General features: G+C 38.4%; 1 protein-coding gene across 1 annotated transcript; it reads right to left on the reverse strand.

Moving 5' to 3' along the window:
- Window positions 1-1,578: 1,578 nt before the first annotated feature.
- LOC122646650 (ALA-interacting subunit 3-like) lies at window positions 1,579-19,720 on the reverse strand. The gene is made up of 8 exons (XM_043840243.1): window positions 19,578-19,720; window positions 16,766-16,824; window positions 16,571-16,645; window positions 16,246-16,362; window positions 16,045-16,115; window positions 10,495-10,795; window positions 10,069-10,358; window positions 1,579-1,988 (listed from the first exon to the last, which is right to left on the reverse strand). The coding sequence occupies exons 1-8, from the start codon at window positions 19,654-19,656 to the stop codon at window positions 1,928-1,930; spliced, it is 1,053 nt and encodes a 350-aa protein (XP_043696178.1). The 5' UTR covers window positions 19,657-19,720; the 3' UTR covers window positions 1,579-1,927.
- Between the last annotated feature and the right edge of the window lie 3,636 nt (window positions 19,721-23,356).

Raw genomic sequence — 23,356 nt, forward strand, 5'->3', positions numbered from 1 at the left:
GAGAGCCCCTTGCAGTGAGCGAATTCGACGCTTCTTGTTGTTACTCCATCAGACCCTTCCTTTGAGTTCTAATCTTTGTGAAAAATGTTTTGGTGTTCAAGAGCATTGCCCTTTTTGTTCCGAAAATGAAACATTGTTACATTTAATCAAACACTGAAGTGTTCGCATGAAATAGGAGGATAAAGGGTCCTTTGGGAGTATTTCAAATAATAATGGGATTGAGTTCCTTATCAGGCTACACATCATACAATAGTGCCTCCTTGTGTGACAATGTGAAGAGAGAGGTAGACACAATGAAGCGTTTAGTGTATGCTATGCAACCTGACAGCGTTCTCGTTCCTATAATAATAATGGGCAAGAGATTGTTGCCTTGTCATACAGCATCTTCACAAGCATGTGGTCCGATGAGAGCAAGCATGCATAGGGGCATCAACAAGGACAGGTTTTTAATTTCATAGGGGGCAGGAAAGTAAATTCACGTGCTCCAATGTTTGGGCGCAGAAACCACACAACCAGGCTGTGTTCTTTTTCCCAATAATAATACTAGTAGGTACATTCCTACCAAAAAAAAATTCCTAGTAGGTACTTGAATAATTTTAAAATGTCTTACCAAAAAAAATAAATGTAAAATGTACATTATACCATATAATAAAAAGGACAAAGTTCTCTATGGGGGGAGTGTGCGCCTTGTACCCAGACACAGAAGAGGGTGAAATGATCGCCCTGCTCCCCTTGAAAGGCGGTAATGACTGTCCTATTGATGCGGCCACATGCACACAGGGGCCATGCTCCCCCTTCACAGAGAACTCTTGCCCATAATAAAATCATTAAAGCAAACCAAAGCAAGTTGTCTTCGGATTCTGCTGTTTAATCAGTTTTTCCTTCTTTTTTATTGTTTTGGGGGGGAGGGGGAAAGTGTAAATGATATCATAATGAAAAGACCAACAAACAACAAAGTCTCCACTACGTCAACCAGCCAAGGAGGAAAATCCAGAGTCCAGCAGAATTGATAACCCTGCCAAAAGCATACATGGAAATCGAATATGCTGCCTTAATTTGATCTCTTGAAACCCACCTACAATCAAAAGACTTAAAAAGTGTCTTTAATTTCCCAACAATCCAATCCAATATTATGATATCCCAATTTAATTCATCTAAATCATCCGATCGAACAAGAGTAACAATACCCTTGGCAATCCAAAATATCCAAGCAGTTGCCATGGCAAATCAAACTTATCAAAGCTTTTGGATCACACTCTCATGGACCAAGCAGGTCTGTGGGAGCCATCCCAGGATGCATCATGCATTCCAAGACTCTACGCTAGAATGCATACAGGTTTCAAAACAACCATGCAACCACCAAAAGAGTTGTGCAAACTTAATAGATGACAAAAATTATTTCATTTTTCAGATCTCAGCAGATATTTTGATGCTGAAGTGATTACCAAGAAATTATGTTTGCAGATGATTTGCTTTGGAAAAAGAGGAGAAAGATCATGTGGTACATGTCCCAAGAGCCAAGAGTATAGCATATTTGTATATCTATAATTTAATGAAAAACCAAATGATCAGAAGATATTTGGAAAGTAAGAAACTTAAAAGTATATAACATTACTTTGATTTAGATGTTCAGAAAAAAAACAAAAACATAAATTAGCAGTACATAGAACATGATGTTCAACATCTCAGCCTGGTTCCAAATTGGCATTCATTAAGAGAAACTAAAAACATCTGAAGCTCAAGTGTTTCCAACCTATTCAACGAATGGAATTTCTTTTTATGTACACTCGGTTTCAGTCTTGGACAAATGATCCCAGTCTCAGCCTGACCAGACTGTTCAATGAAAGACCCTCACTCAAGGCTGGCTACTATGGCATGCAAGCATAGCGCTGCCCAACAAATGGAAGTTGGAAGAGGGAAAGCAGCCTTAATTATAATGCCCTGCTGGATTTCTGTTCCATGATAAGAAGGATGGATCCCCCAGTGGCCTGCAAAATAGCAACCTCAAGCTCAATAAATGTGCAAACAGGTTCTGTACAGAAGGATTTTACTTTCCATGAAAGGAGTAGATATTATAATAATATAATATTGATGACAGAACTGTTGCAATGTGGAAGGTAACTAATATATTGATACACCTCAATATGCAATTTAAATACTGAAATTGTCCAGACTTAACCTCACTTCTCTGAGAAGGCTATAAATAGAAGTAAGCAGAAAAAAACAAGCCAACTGGCCAAAACCAGGCAAAAGAGAAAGGAGGGGGAAATCATTCATAAAAAAATGAGACAAGAAATGCCAATGAGATTTCATTATTACACTTCCACCAGGTCAAGGCAGGACAATTTGCCTAAGCCATAACAAAGCCAGAATCCAAACAGTAGGAGCGATTGACAGATTAACCACTCAAATAAATTGCTCCAAAACTTCAGAGGCCATAAACCAATTAAAGATGATAACGGTATTCATCATATTCCTCCAGACATTTATCTGATGATTCATACAAAAATAATACAAAAGTAACTAGGACATTTTATAGGTGGGATCAATCAAATGGTGCATCCTGAACCATTCCCACCCACCGACTTTTCCCTTTTATATGTAAATGTGCACCCAAAGGTGGATAGGATGGTTCTTCCCATCTGATGCAGATCTACTTTCAAAATCATAGTGGTAGTACTCCCAAATTTTAAAACCAATCACATGTTTTCTTCACCTACAAAAATAGCTCCACAACTTGCTCCATATACCGTCTACCTAGAAAGTTTCTGCCAAGTCCACATCTTATTTTTCAGAATCTAATGGCTTCTATTTTCTATATCATTATTTGGGCCTTGGCCAGAGTGGTTCAAAAAAAGCTACTGTTTTTTAGATGGCAAGTAGAGACAAAACTCAGGTATTTAGACATATCTTCAACCAAATGATCTAAGTCATTTTCCAATTTCTGATTCTTGAGCTTCAGTAGGATATCCGAACCGCTCAAGGAACTTGTCCCAAGTTGCTCAAAACAGGGATGTAGGAAAGACTTTATTTCACATATTTACTGGATACATGTCTCAGTTGATTCGGTTCATGTACATACTAGTACAAAAAGTATTTATAGCAGGATTAATTTCATATCTTAAAACAAACGGACACACACTCGCTGACAACAACACCCTAACCCACCCACAAGCAGGTGCTAAATTTTCTTTTTCCCTAAATAGAAGCATTTTCCATGTCTATGTCATGTGAATAATATGCAATGCAGTAGGAGAAACTCAAATTCTACCACATCCACTTCTGACCTTTTAAATCACGCTGTATCAGTGAGCTCAATAAGCGTAGATAACATATTAAATTTAGAGGATCACAGTGGATTCTTAGATGATTAGTCCATAAGTATTTCACCTCATACAAGGAGAACCATACCTTAAAATAAGCTAGCCAACCTGACTGTACAGCAAGTGCAGTCTATTCCAAGAAGAAATTGACCAATAAATTTGATATGCAAAACAACTACAGATGGATTCAATTCTAGGGTTTTGTAGCAGATTGTGATTTGTGAGTAGATTTAGAACCCCAATCATGACAACAAACCCTAACTAGGATTACTAGGACTCACATTAGATCTATTTTAAAGAGCGACCTAGTGCACGAGGCTCCCGCTACTGCAGGCTCTGCAAGGGGCAAATGTACGTAGCCTTACATCCTGCTTCGCAGGACAGGCTGTTTCCAAGTTTTGAACCTGCAACCAATAGGTTGCAATAGCGCAACTTAACCTTTGCACCAAGGCTGTTTCCTTTCACATTAGATCTATTTTCCGAGCCTGAAATCCCCTTTCAAATGTTTTTAATCACAATTAAATTAAGTAATGGATTAAAGTATCATATCGGCCAATACGTATCGGTATCGATACGATACTGACTGATACGTCTCTTTTTAAAAAAAAAATGTATTGTCTCGATATGTATCGACCGACAAGTGTACGATATGATACAGTCGATACATATCGATACACTCGATACGTACTAATATTACCATTTGTTTGGTTTTTAAATGTATCGATACGAACCGATACATATCCATACGTATCGATACACATGCCTTTTTTCACATTTTACACCAAACATAACCCCCCAACCCTCCTCGACACGAACTAAATCTCAACTTTCTCTTCCTTCGGGTCTCGCCACAAAACATGTCGGGTTGGGTCGGATCCACATCGCACTCGAATCCTTGGAATACAAGACATCCTCAACACTTGAAGGGAAAGGTAGGTTTTTTTCAAAAAACTTGATCTTTTGTTTCAAATCTTGCATTTTACTTCTTTTTTTGTTTGCTACGATTCAAGGAGAATAGATTCAACTAACTATTAGATGCATGCTTTATACACATTTGCAAAGATTTGAACTCAAATCCACCATTTTTCACCTAAAACCGAAAATGACTTCCTTAAGGGTCAGTATCATGCTTATGTTCGGTCAGTACACAACATCATCCTAGTTGCTCTTATTCTTGAAGATCCTTACAGACATGAGTTTGATCCACCCCGACATTGTTCATGGAAATAGAGTGACTCTGCGTGTAAGAATCTCATCTTTTCTAACAATTTCAAAGTGCTACACTTGTCTAGTTATACATTATTCACAATTCTTAGTGTATATGCATGATATATGACATATATTGCTTGTTTATATTGTTTTTTGTGTCCAAAAGTGTATTCTCATGTATATTTTGATCATTTTCATGCATTTCTGCACCGATCGATGATACGATACGTCTCTGAAAATCGCCCGGCTGATACAATACCCAATACCGATACTTCAAACCTTGGTTTCAACTGATATAAAGTAAATGAATGGAATCTCACAGCCAACCAAAGGGAGTTGAAAAGCTAGTGAAGTTTAAACTAACCACTCTAAACATCCAAAGTAGAAAAGCAATTTCAGCAACTCAAAACCAAGTAACAGAACTAAATCTCACTATGCAGTAGCCACAGCAAGAAAAATAAAGCTAACAGTACAAGTAAATAACGGTAAAGAAATCTTCCTCTGCTAATCAAGACCAACAGAACTGCTCTTTTGGTGATAACTGAAGCCTTTAAATAGTTATGCTTCATACATACTTACCACAAAAGTAACTAAGACAGAAGATGCCTTATGCCTAGATAGTGAAGTCTATAGCTGATGATGGTATAGACCTGGGATCAAATCCTGTCTCTACACATTTATCCAGCCTTAGGCCAAAAAAATTTTAAATCTATTCCAGGCCAGTTGGTTAGTCTATGTCTACTTACTGAAGCAAGAGATTTTGAAGAAGAAAGCACAGTCCGCTAGTAAAGTGAATGGGAGTCAGAACCTAGACATGGGATACAATAATGCCTTCACCCCCAACATTCTAACAACTAACCACTGACAATCTCACATACGCCCACCCAATCCACCCCAACATTCTAACAACTAACCACTGACAACTTACCCTCTACAGGCAAGTATAAGTATACTGGATGGTCCAGCATGATACACTTTCCGACATGGCCAAATTGTAGAAATAAGACAAACAGCCCGTCCAGGTCCATAGTCATCATGGCACTAAGGTGAGGCAAGATAGTGGCCAGGTGCCTAGGTGTTGCCTTGGTGCATTAGGCATCCCCTGAAAATTTATAGGGCAAAGTACCTTAATTCCACGATTCTATTATAATGATTTTCATGGAAATCTATAGTTTTGGTAGTGTACCCTCATACAACCCTATCATATCTTATTTATTTATATATTAAGTAGATGTAGTTTTTGTTTGTTTCCCTTTCCCCATCCGTGAACATAAAGTCCCAAATACTCTATTCGCCTCACTAACAGGTATGTCTTCCTCTATTCTGCATCTTCTTCTTTTCTGCTTCTCCAGAGTGGCAGAAACAGTGGCCGCTATTGCTACCATCTCTGGATCTCCGATTTTCTCTTTCAAATCCACCAGATAATCACATTTTCCCCTAAAGTCCTGGCGCCCAGAAAATTTGGTAAGCGGTTTCCTTGGACCCCAAAAACAGCTTTGTTGCCTAGGCAATATAATGCAGGAGCATGATCACAGTTCTGGTTTTTGGTCTAGTTTGGTTCAAAACATGGCTGATGGTTCAGGTCTGAATTTCAGGAACCTTATCAGGTCATAGGTCGTGGGCCCCAGTTGGAAGTCATTTGTAGCTTGCTTCAAGATTTTCAGGAATCAACTCTCCAAGATAAATCGTGGAATCTAAGTTTAGGATTTATTTCTTTGTTTTAATATCAAAGTAGTTGGTTGGATAAGGGACTTGCTAAGTCCAGTCTTAACCGGTTGTTATTTCAGTTTTTGGGTCTGTTTAGAACACCCAAATACAGTTTGCAGAAGGAAGTTTCCTTCATTGTTTAGGTTTACTTTTTAAGAGTCATATTTGTAATGGGTTGCTCCCATTACAGCATGCATATGGAGAGTTCTTAAAGTCCAGTTGTTTCTTTCTTTATTTAATATGTTTTTTGTCTACAGATTCAAGTCGTGCAAGAGAACTTGCAAAAGGTTAAAGCGAATCTTGAGGAGACTCAGTGATAATTTAAAGAATTTACGAGACTATTGCTGCTCACATCTGGCCATATGTATACTTCCTTCAACAAACTGATCTGACTTGTTGAGCAATGTGTGGGAGAGTCAGAAGACGAGTTGATCGAGGAATCTTCTGAAAAACGAAGGTCCTCGAACTGAGCTCATGATCGTAACTTCAGATTAATTGATCAAAGAACCGATTGAAGATAAGAGTCTCATATGGAATATTATGTTAAAGAGGGGCAAACTGAGATCATCCCGTTAGGGTTTGAACATGTGAGATTTTTTCTTCCATAACATATCTTCAACGTCAAAATTTCAACAGTCACTGATTTTGTTCATTTTGTTCATAAGAAGCATTAGATCATCAAATCAAGGTGGTTGATTGTGGATGCTGATTGAGAGGTGATAATTCTCATTCTACAAAACTTGTGGGCAAGTTTTTTCAAACAAGGAGGAAATTATGCCAGGCCATGACCATGGTTTTTGGTCTGGCTTCGTTCAACCATCGTTGATGGTTCAGATCTGGTTCTTCTAGAAACCGAATATCATGGAGCTGTTTGAAGACTTTTTTTTTATGGTTTACGGGTATATTTTTGCTGAATTTCAGGAATCTTATTAGCTCACAACTCACGGGGCCCAGTTGGAAGTCTTTTAAAGCTTGCTTACAGATTTTCAAGAATCAACTCTCCTAGATAACTCGTGGAGTCTAAATTTAGGATTTATGTCTTTGTTTTAATATGTAAGTAATGTAGATGCGAGTTCAACAAAGAACCAACACTACAGTAGGATCGATCTACGGATATTCTCAGGCCTGGCTTCATGTAACAATCAAACATCAATTCCAGTGGGTGATTCCGTCTTTCGAATGGTCTTCAGCAGATCAGTAACTTTCGGGGCAGAACTCTCACTGAAATCGATGGAATAGAAGATTAAAAAAATAGGAGGATAATTTGGATTGAGCCTCTCACTCTCTCCCGGGTCTCTCACCCATGGCCTCTCACTGTATACCACTGCATCTCACGGCCATCTGAGTCTCACAGAATAAAAGTGATGGGGGCATCATGCCGCACCACTACCGGAGGCCCTTTATGCACCAGTACCAGAGGCGCAGGAGACTACCACGGAGCCAGTTACTATGGTTCGATGATGCTTTCAGAGGCTATAGGCTAGCACGGGGCTGTTTAGACTTCTAGGGTTATTTTGGTCATTTTTTTTTTAGTATTTAGGTTGAAAAAGTGAATGACATTTTTGTATTTTTATTTGTTTAATTCTGCACTTTAGTTTCAGCCTTATAACTTATGTGAGGGCACTTTAGGTACTTTGGTTATTTATTTGAGTTTTAATTTGATTAGGGGTATTTCTGGTATTTACATATTCAGTCTTTATTTAAGTTGTATTGAGACTTTGTTTGCAAGTAACGAATGAAGAAATGAAGATTTGAAAGCAGTCACTGCAACTCTCTCCCCCTCCCCCTTTGCGATTTCTCTCCCTTTCAAAGGTACGATCTCTCTCCCTCTTATCTCTTCCTCTTTCTTTCTCTTCCCTTTCCCCATGTCTCCCCTTTCTCTTCTTTCTTTTTTCCCTGCTGTCATGGTCCCTCTTTCCCCCTCCCTGCTGCTGTCGTGATTTCTTTCTTCCCCTCCCTGGTGTTGCCCAAAACCCCCATCCCCTCCGGTCCCTTGCAACCGAAATAACCCAACCTCCATCTCCACCACTCCCCTTCCATCCCCCAGTCGTGACCCCCTTTTCCCTTCCCTGTCCTTGTAACCGAAGCACCCCAGCCCCATTAAAAATTATTCCCTCCATTCCCCTCCTTCTCTGTTAGTCAAAACCCTTTGTTTCCCCTCCCTAAACCAGTCCCTAACCATCCCAACCCCATTTCCAGACTTCACCTAGAAATCATAGCCCCCAAACTAACCCCTACAACCCATCCTTTCTTTAAACCTAGAAACAGAATTTTATTTTGATCATGTTTGCATGATTTCCCACTAATTTCAGATCTGAAACAGTATTTCTCCTATACTAGTTGTGCTGTTTTGGTATTGCATATATTTTTAATGCTTATTATCAATGGCTTATTATCTTATATGGACTGTCATGCATGCCTACTGAACCCTTGAATGTAATGCCATGAATTTACTTACCTAGCCTTGTGGAATTCACCATATAGGTTGCTAGAATTGATTCCTAAGACCTATTGGTGTTCATGCATTTGATTTCTATTGATAATTGCCATTAGTAAATTCTGTTTTTATGTCTGATGTTGCATGTGGCAGTGCGAATTCCAGCCCTTGTATTAAGTCCCCACTAGGGTGTTACACCTGTAATCCTGTCCTATTGTGGGATTCCTTAGCTTCTAGGGTTTGTCCTGCATCAAAAAGATAAGACTCAAGCCAATATTTCATTAATCGAATTCGTGTACAAGGCTGTAGCCCCATACAAACTTATATAGAAGACTCAAAACACTAAAAAGGAAAGGCCTAACCCAATCCTTAACTATTAAGGTAACATATATTGACTAGGAAACTAAAATAATGAAAGAAACCGGCTCATAACAGGACTCTAATTAAACTAATGAAGCAAATCCCGTTTTCCTACTTTCTACCCATATTTTAGATTCATTAAATTCGCCAATTACAAAGTAAACCTATGGGATCAAAAGCCCAACACCTACATAACCCAACCCAAAGTTTATTTTCAATAAAATAAGCCTTTTAGGTGATTTATCTACATCAGTAAGTAGTTGGCTGGATTAGGTACTTCATAAGTCCAGCCTTAAAAGTTTGCATAAGGAAATTTCCTTCACTATTTGGGTTTCCTTTCTTAGTGTCATATTTGTAGTGGGTTGCTCCCATTACAGCATGCATATGGAGCGTGTCCTAGAATCAAGTAGTTTATTTCTTTATTTAATATATTAGTTGTTTTAGGACACTCCAAATTAGCTTGCAGCTAGAGGAGTTAGTTTAATAGATGTACAGGGGATGTTAATGGAATTGATTTAATTTGTTTGAAATTGAAATCGTTGCCTCCTCCCTACTCTCTCCTTTTGCATTCAACCCACAATTCTGAAATTTTGTTCTTCTCGTCCTCATTCTCTCTTTCTTTTCCACCAGTAGATCCATCTCAATTAATCTGCATCACGACACCTTGATAACTATGAGCTTAACATCTACCTTTAATCATATTTTCATGTTAAAAATACCCAAAATGGATTATCCTCATATCCAGTTTACATTTGTAGTATCAATGTCAGAAAAAATCACACCACAAAAATAAAACTGAATTGTAGTTGTTTTGGATTAGCAATAATTTCTATCACCAAAGAGACGAAAGAGAAAAACATAAGCTGTTGTAGTTGAATGTATCTTTTCAATTATTTCTCGAAAGAATTGAGGGTTTACTCTTATTTAACTAATTTCTATGCCAAACGAAAAAAATTGAGATTGGATGCAAGGTCAAGAGTCAAAAAAAAAAAGAATATAGAACCATAAAGAGAAAATGAGGAAGTCACTCACCTTGGCCTAATCACATAAATAAGTATGAAGCTTATTGCCAAGAACAAGCACATTCCACCAACCATTAGATATGCTATGCCCAGGAAATCATTTTTCCCTCCTATCCAACTGGTAGTTGAAATAACTAGTTTCTTTTTGCCCCCAAAACCATAGGTGTTATAGTTATTCTGTATGACCACTGTTATCTTTTCATTGGCTTCAAGGTCAACCTCTATCTTCCCATAGAGCTTTCTGAAAGTTGGCAGTGCCGCTGTTCGCATCCAGACAATAAGATCCACTTGCTCACTCAACTGTCATCAAAATAATAACAATAAAAAAAAAAGGCCAACTAACAGGAGTTCGAAAGGAAGTACGTGAAGAAATTTTGTATCCAAAATAAAGGAACCTAGCATAACAGGCAAGGTTTTAGATTAATATGGAACTTACAGGTATGCTTGAATTAAGTTTGCCACCCCCAATCAAGCTCCCACTCTGAAAGTTTTTAGGGAAGACATCAGACCCAAACTTTTTTTCTTGATCACTTTTCCAGGCAATATCTTTCTTGCTGACTTTTAACGGCTTTTTATTTACAGAAAACCCATACGTGTCATTGAACAAGCTCCAAGCGATAAGCCCACAAGGAACAATTGCAGACCCATTTGCTGTTGTGTCTTCAGGAGCACAAGTACTTGTTACGCTTGCATATGAGCTGCTACTCAGTTGTTTGTCACTTCTGCTTTTAACATATCTGGAAAAATAAAATGGAAGTAGAATCATCCACAAGCCCAGAGGTAGTGTTCAGATTTTTTCAGAAATATGTATAAGCAAGCTCAAATATGTTATCCGAACAGGAAACACAGAAAGAATCATCTACTGGACCAGAGAGGGTTCTGATATTCTGAAGACAGCATCATACATTTAGGCACAAAACCCTGACAAAGCCAGAGAGAGCTTATTTATGCTTAAAGTGTATAAAATGACATGAATATGACACCCACTTTGAAACATCTAGGCATATAGCCAGTACTTTGTTTGCATGAAAACCATCCCATCGTAGCTTGTATCGACTTTAAGGAGAACTATAACTGAGATGTTTTTGAGTCTTTCTTAGGACTAAACCAACTAGCTGGTAAGAGCTTCTGTATTTGATGAGCAATATATAAAACTTTGAAAATGTAGAGTGGATTCTGAGGCACTTGGATAAGTTTTATTAAAAGGTCCAGGCTGTCCTGCAGGGATCAAACAAAAAAACGAAGGGAAAAAGAAGATGCAAACAATAATTAAACTTGGAAAAGGTATAGGTAGTTCCAAGCAATACCAAAAATATAAATACAAATAAATATGTAGGGGAAGCAAAAATTTCATGAGCTTCTTGATTGGTTGATCCAGACTGTCCAAAGCTCGGTCCCCCAGTAGATTGAACATTAGAAACCAGACCCATCCAACTACCCCCATGATTCATGTGAAAACCGCCGATCATATGATCTGGGGTGATGTGTTTATGACATGCAGATCCTATATTTGGGGCACGTGATTCCTAAATTATGTGAGTACAATAAAGCAGAAAATTTTCTTGAAAGAACTCGAACTAAGACCCCATCTTTATGAGAAAGCATTAGGACCAACTCAGCTAGGCATGGTTGCAATTACACTTTACCCTTTTCTTCAAAGTAAACAAACAATTATCTTAAGAAGTCATTCTTTGTTCATATTACATACATGTAGGCACAGACGCAATTCTGCTCAAAATGTGCACCAAACTTTTGGAGCTTCCCAGATTTCTGCTCCAAAGAAACCTTGCTCCATAGTCCCATTTTGCTCAATGGTCTGTCTACTTAGAATTGGTTATATAAAGTTTCATACTGCCTTGAAAAATTCTCACTATCTGGGACATTAAGGAGGTACCCATTTCAAGGAGAACCACATCTCTTCTTTTAAGGCATAGCTTTCAATATTCTAAATGAAGTCAACCAATAGAGATCATAGAGATAGGCGCAGACATGACAGAGATGGATACAGAGAAGACAGGGACAGAATTAGAGAGACCCTCAAAGGCCTAATTTTGAGGAGTATTTGAGATCCTACTTCACTTCAGATGAAGCTTCCAATCGAAGGTATGACACACAAAAGGTGAAGCTTGAGCTGAAGGAGTTCGATGGGAACCATGATCCTCAGGTATTCTATGACTGGGTTGCTGCCCTTGATGATTATTTTGATTGGTATGATTTGCCTGAAGATAGAAAGATGAGATTGGCACGTACCAAGCTGGTTGGCCCTGCCCGAGAATGGTGGCGCACTGCAGAGAGGGACATGGAAGTATGGAACGTGATGGCCATGCACCTACTATCTGGGAAGACATGAGGTATGATTTGAGGGAGAAATATCTGCCCAAGCATTACAGAGCACAGTTGAAGGATCAATTCAACTCCCTCCGCCAAGGGACTATGACCGTACTGAGTACATGCAGAAGTTTGATGCCCTTTCTTCTCGTACTAGCACTAGAGAGGGTACCACTCAAATGCTATCTCGGTTTCGACTGGGATTGAGGGCTGATATTATCAGAGCTATCGGTGTAGCTGATGTCAGGGATGTTCGGGACTGTTTTGAGAAGGCATTGAAGGCTGAAGAGTTATTGGCTGCCAATAGAAAGTTTGTTTCTTCTGCCGTCGACACCAATAAAACTTTTCCAGCCTCCAAATCTACTGCTAATGGTTACACTCGAGCTGGACATTCTGCTGCTGGTTCTACTCGATCAAGCCCTTTTGTTGGTAGTTCTTCCAGCCCTACAGCCCCTCCACGTGCTGATCATAAAGGTAAAGCTCCCATGGACAGCAATGCTCCCTACAGGTGTTTCCACTGCAATGAGATTGAACATTATGCCAAGGAATGCCCACAAAAGCATAAACCTGTTAATGTGGCTAAGAAGGAAGATGAAACCCCTAACAATGACAATGACCCGGGTTTCCATGCTTATCCCCCATCCGATGATGATAACTTAGCTGGTTACTATGAAGATTTGGGAAGTGATACTCGAGGTGTTCATGTTATTACTCAAGTATTGATGGATGAAGTGGTTGAAGATGAAGTGGTGGTTGAGAGCATTCCCCAGGAAGACAATGACATTCAAGATGCGGTTCTAGAAGAGATAGAGCTCGATGAGAAGGCTACTAACATTGAAGACTCTATGGAGGTTGAACATATAAAGTTTGTGATGCCAACTTGGTTCTTTGAAGAGAAGGCTCCACGACTTGAAGACTTTATTCCTACTGTTCCAGCCTCACCAGAATTTTGTTCGAGAAGTGTTAAAGCTGCCACTCACATGTTGATTCCTCCTCATCACCACAAAATTCAAGGAAGAGTTTCTTCAAGTCAAAACAGTACTTGGAGTCATACTAATGATGTCAAGAAGCTTAGCCCCGGGTTGCAGGAGTGTTTCATGGACTTAACCCATTCATCGGAGATGAATGTTTTTAAGTAGGGGAAAGTTGATGCAGATCCAAGCATCCACGAGCTGAAGAAGCCACCCTAATCATAGGGTCTTAGCTAGGAGCCTTAGTTATTTTAGCCTTAGTTAATTTTAGTTTTTTTTTTTCAGTTCAATTGTAAACTTAAATTGAACCGGTTCATATTTGGTTCAATTGGAGTGAAATGATCCTATTGGCTGTTAGGATCTTATATCTAATTGTTTTTAAGTTGTTTATTCCTACCTCTCCACGATTTCTGAAAGGAGAGAGAATTAGATTTGTATTAGGAATTAGGCCTTAAGCCTATTATTTATAACAAAACGTGGGAGGCTCCCCCCACAGAATTTTCAGACTTAAAAATCATTTTTTATGCTGCTGCCACGAATGCTGTTGCTTGCTCTTTGAGAGTGTTCCTTGTGGGTAATATCAAAGAGGCCTTGTGAGTCATATCAAGGTGGAAGGGATTGGTGGACTCCAATCGACTCATTGCATCTGTTAAGATAGGGAGGTCCTGCCCAAGCCCATCTTCAAGCTGCCATTGAAGAACCTACAATCCAGTAAGTTATTTTACTGTTTTAGCATTCCCTTTCTTCTTCTAACCCTCCAACCTAAGCTTCCATTAAAACCCATCGATCCCCATTAAACCCTAGATCATCTAAAGTCTGTCCAGCACAATTCCTTCATTAGAATCCACCCAAAACTGGATCACAGCTCCCTTACACCACACCCTACACTCGACCTAGCCCCCAGCCCCATCTATCCATAAAAACCCTAATTTCCCCTCACCATCATTGAAACGCAAAACCCTAAAACCTGCCCAGACCCCACCAGCCTACAGAATTCAACCATATTACACTCAAACCTTCCCCATACTGCCCTTACCACTAGGCCAGAAGCCCTGTCCAGAATTCCCCCTCCAAACCCTAAATTCATCTCTTTTCCTAATTCCCAAAACCCAAAACCCTAACCCTAATTTTTCTGGAATTTCAATTTTCACTTAAACCTAATAAAACCTATATCATTAGCTTCCCCTAGACCTGCCTAGCTTTATCATCTATCACACCTACCCATTACCATAACCCTAACCCTAAATCTGACCTAATTCCCCAAGTCTGCCCATTCAGCCAGCTGTTTAGGTAGGTCCTAGTTATTGGCACCTAATAGACCTATCCTCTATCTAGGACTATATTACAAAGACTCAAGCTTAACAAGCCAAGATGAGATACAAAATTGAAGACATAACAAGTCAAGCCTAACAACTCAAGATGAGATACGAGATTAAAGACATGACAAGTCAAGAAGTCAAGTAAAGGCAAAGTCTCAAGATATGCTCAAAGACTGTAGAACAAAAACTTCAAGACGTAATCGTGTGCATCAAGATCATAGTTATCAAAGTGGCAAGGCGACCATGGCGTTGGAGAGGGTCTAAAATCAAGGCAACACCAACAAGGCGGCAAAGCGCCTACCTAGGCGCTCAAGGCGCCCGGTCGCCTAGGCAACGCCTTGATACACTTGCATTACATACTTGCATGAGCATAGACCTAGATAGACCCTAGTTGATGCCCAAAGACCGTTGAAAAGACCAAAAATGTGTCAAAACACCATTGGTGTAAAAGCTCCAAAAGACCCAACCAAAACTGGCAAAACAGGGTAGTTTTTACACCAACTGGTCTGACAGGTTAGAGGCAGTGTACACTGGTTTCTACTAGCTGCACAAAGGTTGGGAACCGGTCTGACCAGTTGCCCAAATGGCTGGAGAATGTCCAGTCAATATCAAGCCAGTTCTCCAACGGCTCTTTCAACCGGTCTGACCAGTTCATGTACAGGTCGACCGGCAGACCTAAAATATGACCGTTTGAGATTCAAATTTCTCATACTTTTTGTTACAATTAGACCACTAAAGGACAAATTCAACACAAGTATGATTCCTCTAGGTTGTTTCATACTAGTATGATTCCTTAATCCTTAGTTTGTAAATATTATATATTAAGTGTTTGAGAGGTGAGTTATACACTCACGATTTTACCTTCTCTAAATCGCAGAGTTTCTCTCTTCTTTGTTCTTCTTCTTTCTCTTCTTCAATTGCTGGTTTATTTCTTTTAGTTCTGTTACAATACTATTCCATTCTAGATTTCTAGCATCATTATATACAAATCTCACAAGTAATGTTGTTGTCCTGAAAATCACAGGACAAAGTATTGACCAAAATCTTTAAGATAACAGAGTTAATTCTAACAGCTCTGCAGGCACTGAACTTATCTGGACGCCAATGACTATTGCATATTCACAAGTTGCCAATTGAGTTAGTTAAATTTGTTAATACCACAAGCCTTGATTAGAAGCCACCTTTATCCACCACCACCACCACCCAAAAAAAAAGTAGATGAAAGGGGAGGAAGATAAGAGGAAGGGGAATGAGTAGGAAGCATCGGAGACAACCATCTTTACAAAGAAGAAAATAACTAAGCTCACCCAAGGCGCTTCAAAAAAATATGTAAAAGCATAATTTCTAAGACCGTGTAAGTTAGATTACCTGCGATGATTCTGGTAGAAGTTATCGAGCTGGTAATAAACATATACAGGACTTTTCATCAACTTTGGAACCTGAAAGAAATGCAATTAACCTTTTGTTGATAAAAAAGCTTGAGTAGGCTGGAATTAGGAAAACATACTATAAAAGAAACTAAATTTACTGATTTTCCAGTGATCCTAAGAACTGAAGGTATGAACTCACAGTCAAAGTCCTTGAACAGGTCTTGTTAGTTTTACTGCTTTGTATAAATGCAACCATATCCTTGCTATACTTCTCTGGAATGCAATCTTCATCGTAACGGTCCACAATTTCCACAACCTACATGAGAAATAAATTGTTACTGTTAAGAGTTACAAGTTATGAACCGCGGGGGTTTTTCTATAATGTTCTTATCTTTCTTAATTGATTATGTGTAAATACAAATAAGGATCTTTCTTGTAACTCTTAACAGTTACCTTCAAATGCAAGATCAATATTTTACAGAGTACAAGATGCAATTTCATAGAAAGAATAGAATAAAACTTACGCGCTCTGATGCAAATAAAGACACAAGACCAATTGGGATGAAGATAATCCCAATAAATATGAATGTCGTTATGACCTGAAACAAACCAAGGTAGATTATAAGGCCATAAACCTAAGAAAGAGTGAATACAGTCTAGCAAACAATTATACATCTAGTCTCAAGGGAAATATTCAACTAGAAGAAAGTCAGACTGACCCATCCCGGTGTTAAAATAGGCTTGCAAGCAGGAAGTTCTTGCTGTGTAAACCTAGAATCTGCAAGAAAGAAGCATAAAAAATCAGCCAGAGCAGGATTGCCTCATTAAAATATGCAGCACAAACTGGAGGTTCATCTAATCAATAAAGCAACTTGCGCAAATGATTCATCCAACAAGAGCAGGTCCGGGGAAGGGAAACTTGAGCTAATTAATAACAAAGCATCAAAAAGTGCTGACATGAAGTCTTAAAATTATAAACTACCTCAGTTCCCAAAATCAAAGATTTATTACCTTGCTGAAGTAAATATCTGCACTTGGATTTGGAATTAAGAATAAAGAAGGCACATCAACAACAACAACATGCAGAGCCAACTTTCCATTAGACATCCAAGTATGGCTAGGAATGGTTAAAATCCTCCTTACGATTTCCACTATCATGGACTTCTCCAAGTTTGCCTTGAGCACAAATATCTCTTTCAAGCAACAAAAGATATTTAAACTCAGAGGTAAACTCCGTCGTACCTTCATTGAACACGACAGTATCATACTGAGATTGGATATGAGAAAGAACTCAAGATTCCCCCAAAGAAAGTGAATGAGAACTCAGAGTTGGGTCCCCCAACCCCCAAAATACCCTTACTAACCAGAAAGAAGTCCTTCAGAACACTACTGATGAGAATTAAGGAAAAAATGAAAGAGTTACAACCCATAATCCACATCATCTGTCTAAGCCCAAACCCCTTTCGTTCCAATACAAAATCCAAGACATCCCAATTCACATTATCGTAAGCTTTTTCAAATCCAACTTGACATCTGTACATTTCCTATTGCATTAATTGGTATCCTCAGATTCATTTGCCACCAAGATCCCATCTAGAATTTATCATTCTTAACAGAACTACTGATAAGAGAGGAAAATGGAGCCTACCACCTCTCTAATTCTTCTCAGTAAGACTTCAGCAATGACATTATAGATGCTAGTCACCATAAACACAATCTTTTATATTCTCATTTTCATGTCATAGGCATGTTTAGTCAAATCAAGAACAAGGAACTTGAAACAATTCCAGAAACGATGTAAACAAACAACAAGACAGTTCTCTCAGGTAGGCTATAGAGAAGATGGAAAGTAGAAAAAAGATAGATTTCTGTCATAAAAATTTCCAAAATAATAATTTCCCAACGGATTAGTCATTTTTCTATTCCCAATACTATTTCTAATGGAAAAAAATTACACCCTTTGCTATCTAGGAACCCAAAGCCTCAACAACGAAGCCAAAAATCCAAGTCTAAACCAATTGTAAATTTCAAAACCATTCATTCATTTACCATTAACAAGTCCTTATAATTGAAACTAAAGAAGACCACTACAAACACAATCTTCATGACCAGTTATACATATAAACTCAATTATGATTCCCAAACCAAAGCCCATCATAAATACTTCGGCCTCATCTAGTTTTGAAGTCATTACAGAGTGGGACTTCTGTGTCTTCATACCTGTCAGTCACTCCTCCTAACACCGTAAGGTTTTGGGATGAAATCAAACTTGGAATCAAAGCAGGTTTTTATCCTGCCGTGGGTTCTGACCCACCTCCACGCATCCGCCCTCATGCACAATGGTTCCAACCCACCTACACGTGAAGGGGATTCTTTATTCAATTAAGGAGTGGGACTTTCATGTCTTCATATACCTGTCGGTCCCTCCTCCTAGCACCTTAAGGTTTTGGGATGGAATCTAACAAATATCACAGCTCCTCGAAGCACTAGAAAACAACCAACTTACGTACATGTCACAGTTTTAAGCCTATGTCTGAAAGTGGTTTCCCATCATTAAGTTCTACGATCTGTAATAAATGTATGCTCAATTTCACTGTACGTATGTATTTGACATGCACCATTTGGTCTATGTTCTTCAGTAAAATTTCAGAGATCCAGAACTGCTAGGTGATCATCAACAAGTACCTTAGATTTCTGCAATCTTGCAATCATATTATTTTTAGTTTGGACCTTTTAACACAGAAAATTTTGAGCCTAAAATCTCTGCGCGGTTAGAATCACCAGTCCCAATGTGGACCAGCAAAGGAAAGAGGAGACATCACTGATAATTGTGGCCTTGTTTGGCTATTTCAGCTTTCTTTGTCATATTTCATTTAAGCCATTACATCTCTTACCCCATTTACTTATTGCAATAAAATGTTCATCTGTACAAAATCAAGAAATAAAAAAACAAAACAAAAGAAGAAACCATGCCGAAAATATTTTATAATCAAACATGTCAGGCACAATGTTATGTTTTCTATGTATCCTAATCTTGTCACTAAGTACCCCAGCCCAATCTCCTTTCAACAATGCCATGTTTCTAAATTTTCCTAAGCAAAATGCTACCATCATCTGTCATAATGTTAGAAAAGTAACAAGGGAAACAGAATAGCACCCCTTCCAACAGCCAATGTCTATTCACAAAAATCCAATATTTCATGAAATACAACGTAAACCCAAAAACTCCAGCCACCCTGACTCATACGTTCAATCGATCAGAAAAATAAAATAAAAACAATTTGAAGGAAAAATACGCGAAATCTTCTGCCACTGAAGATAATTAACATTCAGAATATCATCACAAGATTTAACAAGTTGTTCACTAACCCTAGAATTATTATTTAAAAAAAAGAAGAAAAAAGGAGAACCCATGAAAAGGAAGAACGAAACACGCAATGCATTAGTTTCTACAGAACATGTAAAAAAAATTCGGAAAATTATTTTTTTTTTAAAATGAACGAAGAGGGGATGTGTTGGAGACAAATTCACATTGAGGTTTCTTGGAATTCTTCCTCGCAGCAGAAGCATCATCTCCTCCTCCGGAGCTCGTAGCTCCTTTGGAAGTCATTTCCCCAAGATCTAGAAGATCAACCAAAAAAACACAAGATTTCCATTCAACAACACAAATTGGAAAAAAAAAAATTACAAAAATAAAACGAATCAAATTAGAACCAGAGAAATCTTCTGCCGTTACCTTTTTTCTTTACTTCAGTTTATCTTTTTTTCTTTCTTCTTTTTTTCTTTCCTTCGGATCTTTTAGTCCCTTTTTCTTTTTTTTCTTTTTTCTTTTAAGTTAATGGCTGTTATTGCAGATACACAGCTAAATATGGTAGAGGCAAAGAAAGGCGGCGGTTTGGCGTTCCTGAAACGAGAAAAACCAACCCATTCTCTCTCTCTCCCTGAAATTTAAATGCGACAGTAATGTTTTCACGAGCGCATTTATAAAAGATTCTTCCTTTTAACTAGAATGCCCTTTGAAGTTCCCATATTTACATAACGGTCTTAACAACAATGAAAGAAATGGGTTTGAGTTAGAGTGTAAATTTATGTAACTGGGTTGGGTTTAAGTATGTCCGGGCCCAGTTCTCTTCTATAGTTTAGGCTTGGGCCTGGATTGAAAAGCTGGCCCATCCAAATCAGGGTTCTTTTTTTTTTGGGGAGGGGGGGTGAGTGATTGAAAACTACGTCATCCTAGTTGCGTGGCTCCTGCGTTGAGGCACAGGAGCATGCAAAAGTACCATCCTACCCCCCATCAAATAAAATATCGTATCTATTTTGATTCCCTTGCGTGCGCTCTCATTGATCCCCCTGCTAATGCAGGCACTACACGACCTGATCTCTTGCCTCCTTTTTTTTTTAGTCTAGAGCCATTACATGCCCATCATATGCTAAACAACAAGTCAAGGGGGGCTTATATCTGAGGAACATACAAGTTTCAATATCACTTAGTCATCTGCTAAGTTTTACTTGAAGCTTTCAAAGTTTTCAAATTATATGAATCAGGCTGTCAAGAAAGATAATGGATCATCTACATGTTTGTTTACGTGTAGGTGAACATACATCTGAGAGGTAACCACATGTCCCTTTTGTTTCCATTAATACCCCTTCTGCCCTTATAAATGGCAAAAATAGGACAGGTGATTACCCCTGATCACATATGTACGTGCACCTATACATACGTGCAAAGGAACTGAACTCCTCAAGAAAAGCACCCTTGAAATAAGGATGCCAACCGGTTTCGTTTCGTTTATTTGGTTATACAATTTGTGAAAACTAAAACCGAACCAGAACTGATTAAGAACATGTTTTTCAAATTAGAACTGGATTGGTTCGGTTTGTTTAAGTTCATTTCCATAAATGGTTCGTTATTTGATTTCGACCTGATTTGTATTTAGTTTGGGCTATATTTTAGGTGTTTAAGCCAACTTTTTACATTTTCACCAACCAACAAAATAAACTTTCATTAACTTCAGGTCATAATTCACCAAATTTTTTCCAAACACTAAAAGGGAGTAGAACTTATCATCCACATTGATTAAAGCATCAAAAGACTTATGTGCCCAATTTCATAATACCCTAATCTGAAACCAAACTAGTAAGGCATCAGTTCGGTTCGATTCAGTTTGGTTTTTTGATCAGTTCATCTAGGGTTTGACAACCATTTGCCTAGAGATGTCCAAGCCAGTGTGCGCAGGTCAAGAAGAGGAACGGGATCCTCTCCAACAAGCGCATAGCCAAAGAGTGCCCAATGAACATCCAACGGTTGGGCTGGTTGGGCGCATGCCGGGATGTGTGCCAGCCAGCCTAGCTATTGGATGCTTCATTGGCACTCATTGGGCAATCTCCTCATTGAAGAGGTTCGAGATCCCCAAGAAGATGGTGGAGGGCTTAAGGTGCGTAAAGTGGGAAAGATTTCAAACCGATGCTCCCTATTAGCCCACCATTCTCAATTCTCTTTCATAGCCCATGCGCTTTTTGCATGCTTTCTAAAGAACCAAACCAAAAGGCCTTTTTTTTTTTTCTCTTCTTTTCTTTTCTTTTCTTTTTTGATATCAACCAAAAGGTGAATTACAAAAATAAAAAAAAATGGTTGTTTCCTGCTATTAGAGGTCATCTAATAAGCTCCCATGAAAAACATGAATATTTGAACGAAGCCATCAAACATGGTATACTATAAAATTTACAAGCGGAGGAGGCCAAACCATGAGCCTTAGAAATAGAAAATTGAGAGTAGTGAAAGAAAAAAGAACTAGAAATGGAGCTCCACACAATGGGCAAACAATCAAACATGATCACCAAGGAGGAGCTGGACAAACTCCTAGCAAGGAAGACAACATCCCGACTAGCTTCTGCCTCCATCGTCAACGCTGAGAAACCAAGGCAGGCTTTGCACTTTGCCACCAAAAAGGATTTGCATGAACCATTTGTGAAGCCATAAATTGCACCAAAGGACACAGGAAGGATATTAGGAGAGGTGTCCATGGAAGGAGGAAGAGGACCAAGTTCTATGGAAAAGTATACCTCTCCTTACCTACATCTTAATTGTCAGCCCAAATTAATGAATTTTTTTCACTTTTCTCTTTTTTTACCTGTTTTGTTTGGGACTGTCTACTATGGAATTTATAGATGATACAATTATATGCCACATGGCAAGTTAGATGAGGCTGAGGCTTTGTGAACAAGTAAATCCCAAGGTCCGTACTCATATGTTAAGTTTTAAGCCAAACAAAGTTTGGCCAAGCAGCAAAACAAAGATTTGAAAATGTATAAAAAGAACAAACTTAAGAGAAAATATTCTTCAATTTGTAGGAAAGATACATCCATTTAGGGTCATAAATGCTATGTCCCCATGGTACGAAGTCAATAATACCCCAATGTTCCTCGATGGCTTATGCACACCATCCAAACCATTCAGTCAAGGGATTCTTCATTGACGGTGGATGAGGATTTAAGTCTCGTACCGTATCGTATCGTTTCGGCCGATACGTCTTGATATCGGTCATGGTCGATACAATACAGGCCAAAACGTATCTCTTTTTTTTTTAAATGCAAATGTCTCGATCGTATTGAGACGTATCGACCGAGACATATCGATATGATATGATACGATCGATACGTATCGATACAGCCGAGAGTTTTTAAAAATGTTATTTTATTATATTTAAAAAAATGATACGTATCGAGTCGTCTCAATATGTATCGATATGTATCGACCGACCGATACATAACGATACATATCGAGACGACTCGATACGTTTCGTTACTTAAAACCCACATGTCCATTTCATTTCTGAAAATCAGAAATTCGAACTTTGAGCAAGCTGGCGGAAAAAACCTCTTTCCAGCTTTGAGAAACCCTTCAAAAAATACATTTAAACTTGGTTTTTGGGTAAGATTTCTTGAGGGCTTTCAATCATTTGCCAAAAACAACCCTAAAGCTGGTGAAATCACATCATTTGGTGCATCTAACAGCCCACATTTGAAATCAAAAGCTGTTCTTGAAGGGAAAGGTAAGTTTTTTGAAAAAAACTTAATTCTTTTGCTTAAATCTTTGATTTTTGGTATGTTTTTTGGTATGAATCAAAGGGAATATGTTAAACTAACCTAGAAATTGCATTCTTTGTATACATTTACAAAGATTTGACTTTAAATCCATGTTTCTTTGTCATTTTTTATCCAAAATCGAAAATTCCTTCTTTAAAATGATTTTTTTTTATTTTCTTTTTAAATTTAAAACAAATGCTAATGTATTTAGTATATGTAGTACA

Source organism: Telopea speciosissima, chromosome 11 (assembly GCF_018873765.1).
Source record: "Telopea speciosissima isolate NSW1024214 ecotype Mountain lineage chromosome 11, Tspe_v1, whole genome shotgun sequence".
Lineage (NCBI taxonomy): Eukaryota > Viridiplantae > Streptophyta > Magnoliopsida > Proteales > Proteaceae > Telopea > Telopea speciosissima.

What these genes read in the sequence shown, in the direction of transcription:
- LOC122646650 (XM_043840243.1), bottom strand. Translation starts at nt 19,656, where the DNA reads ATGACTTCCAAAGGAGCTACGAGCTCCGGAGGAGGAGATGATGCTTCT. An exon ending in GAATTCCAAGAAACCTCAAT is followed by an intron (nt 16,825 to 19,577) that starts GTGAATTTGTCT and finishes TCTTTCTTGCAG; the next exon opens with ATTCTAGGTTTACACAGCAA. An exon ending in AACTTAATTCAAGCATACCT is followed by an intron (nt 10,359 to 10,494) that starts GTAAGTTCCATA and finishes TTTTGATGACAG; the next exon opens with TTGAGTGAGCAAGTGGATCT.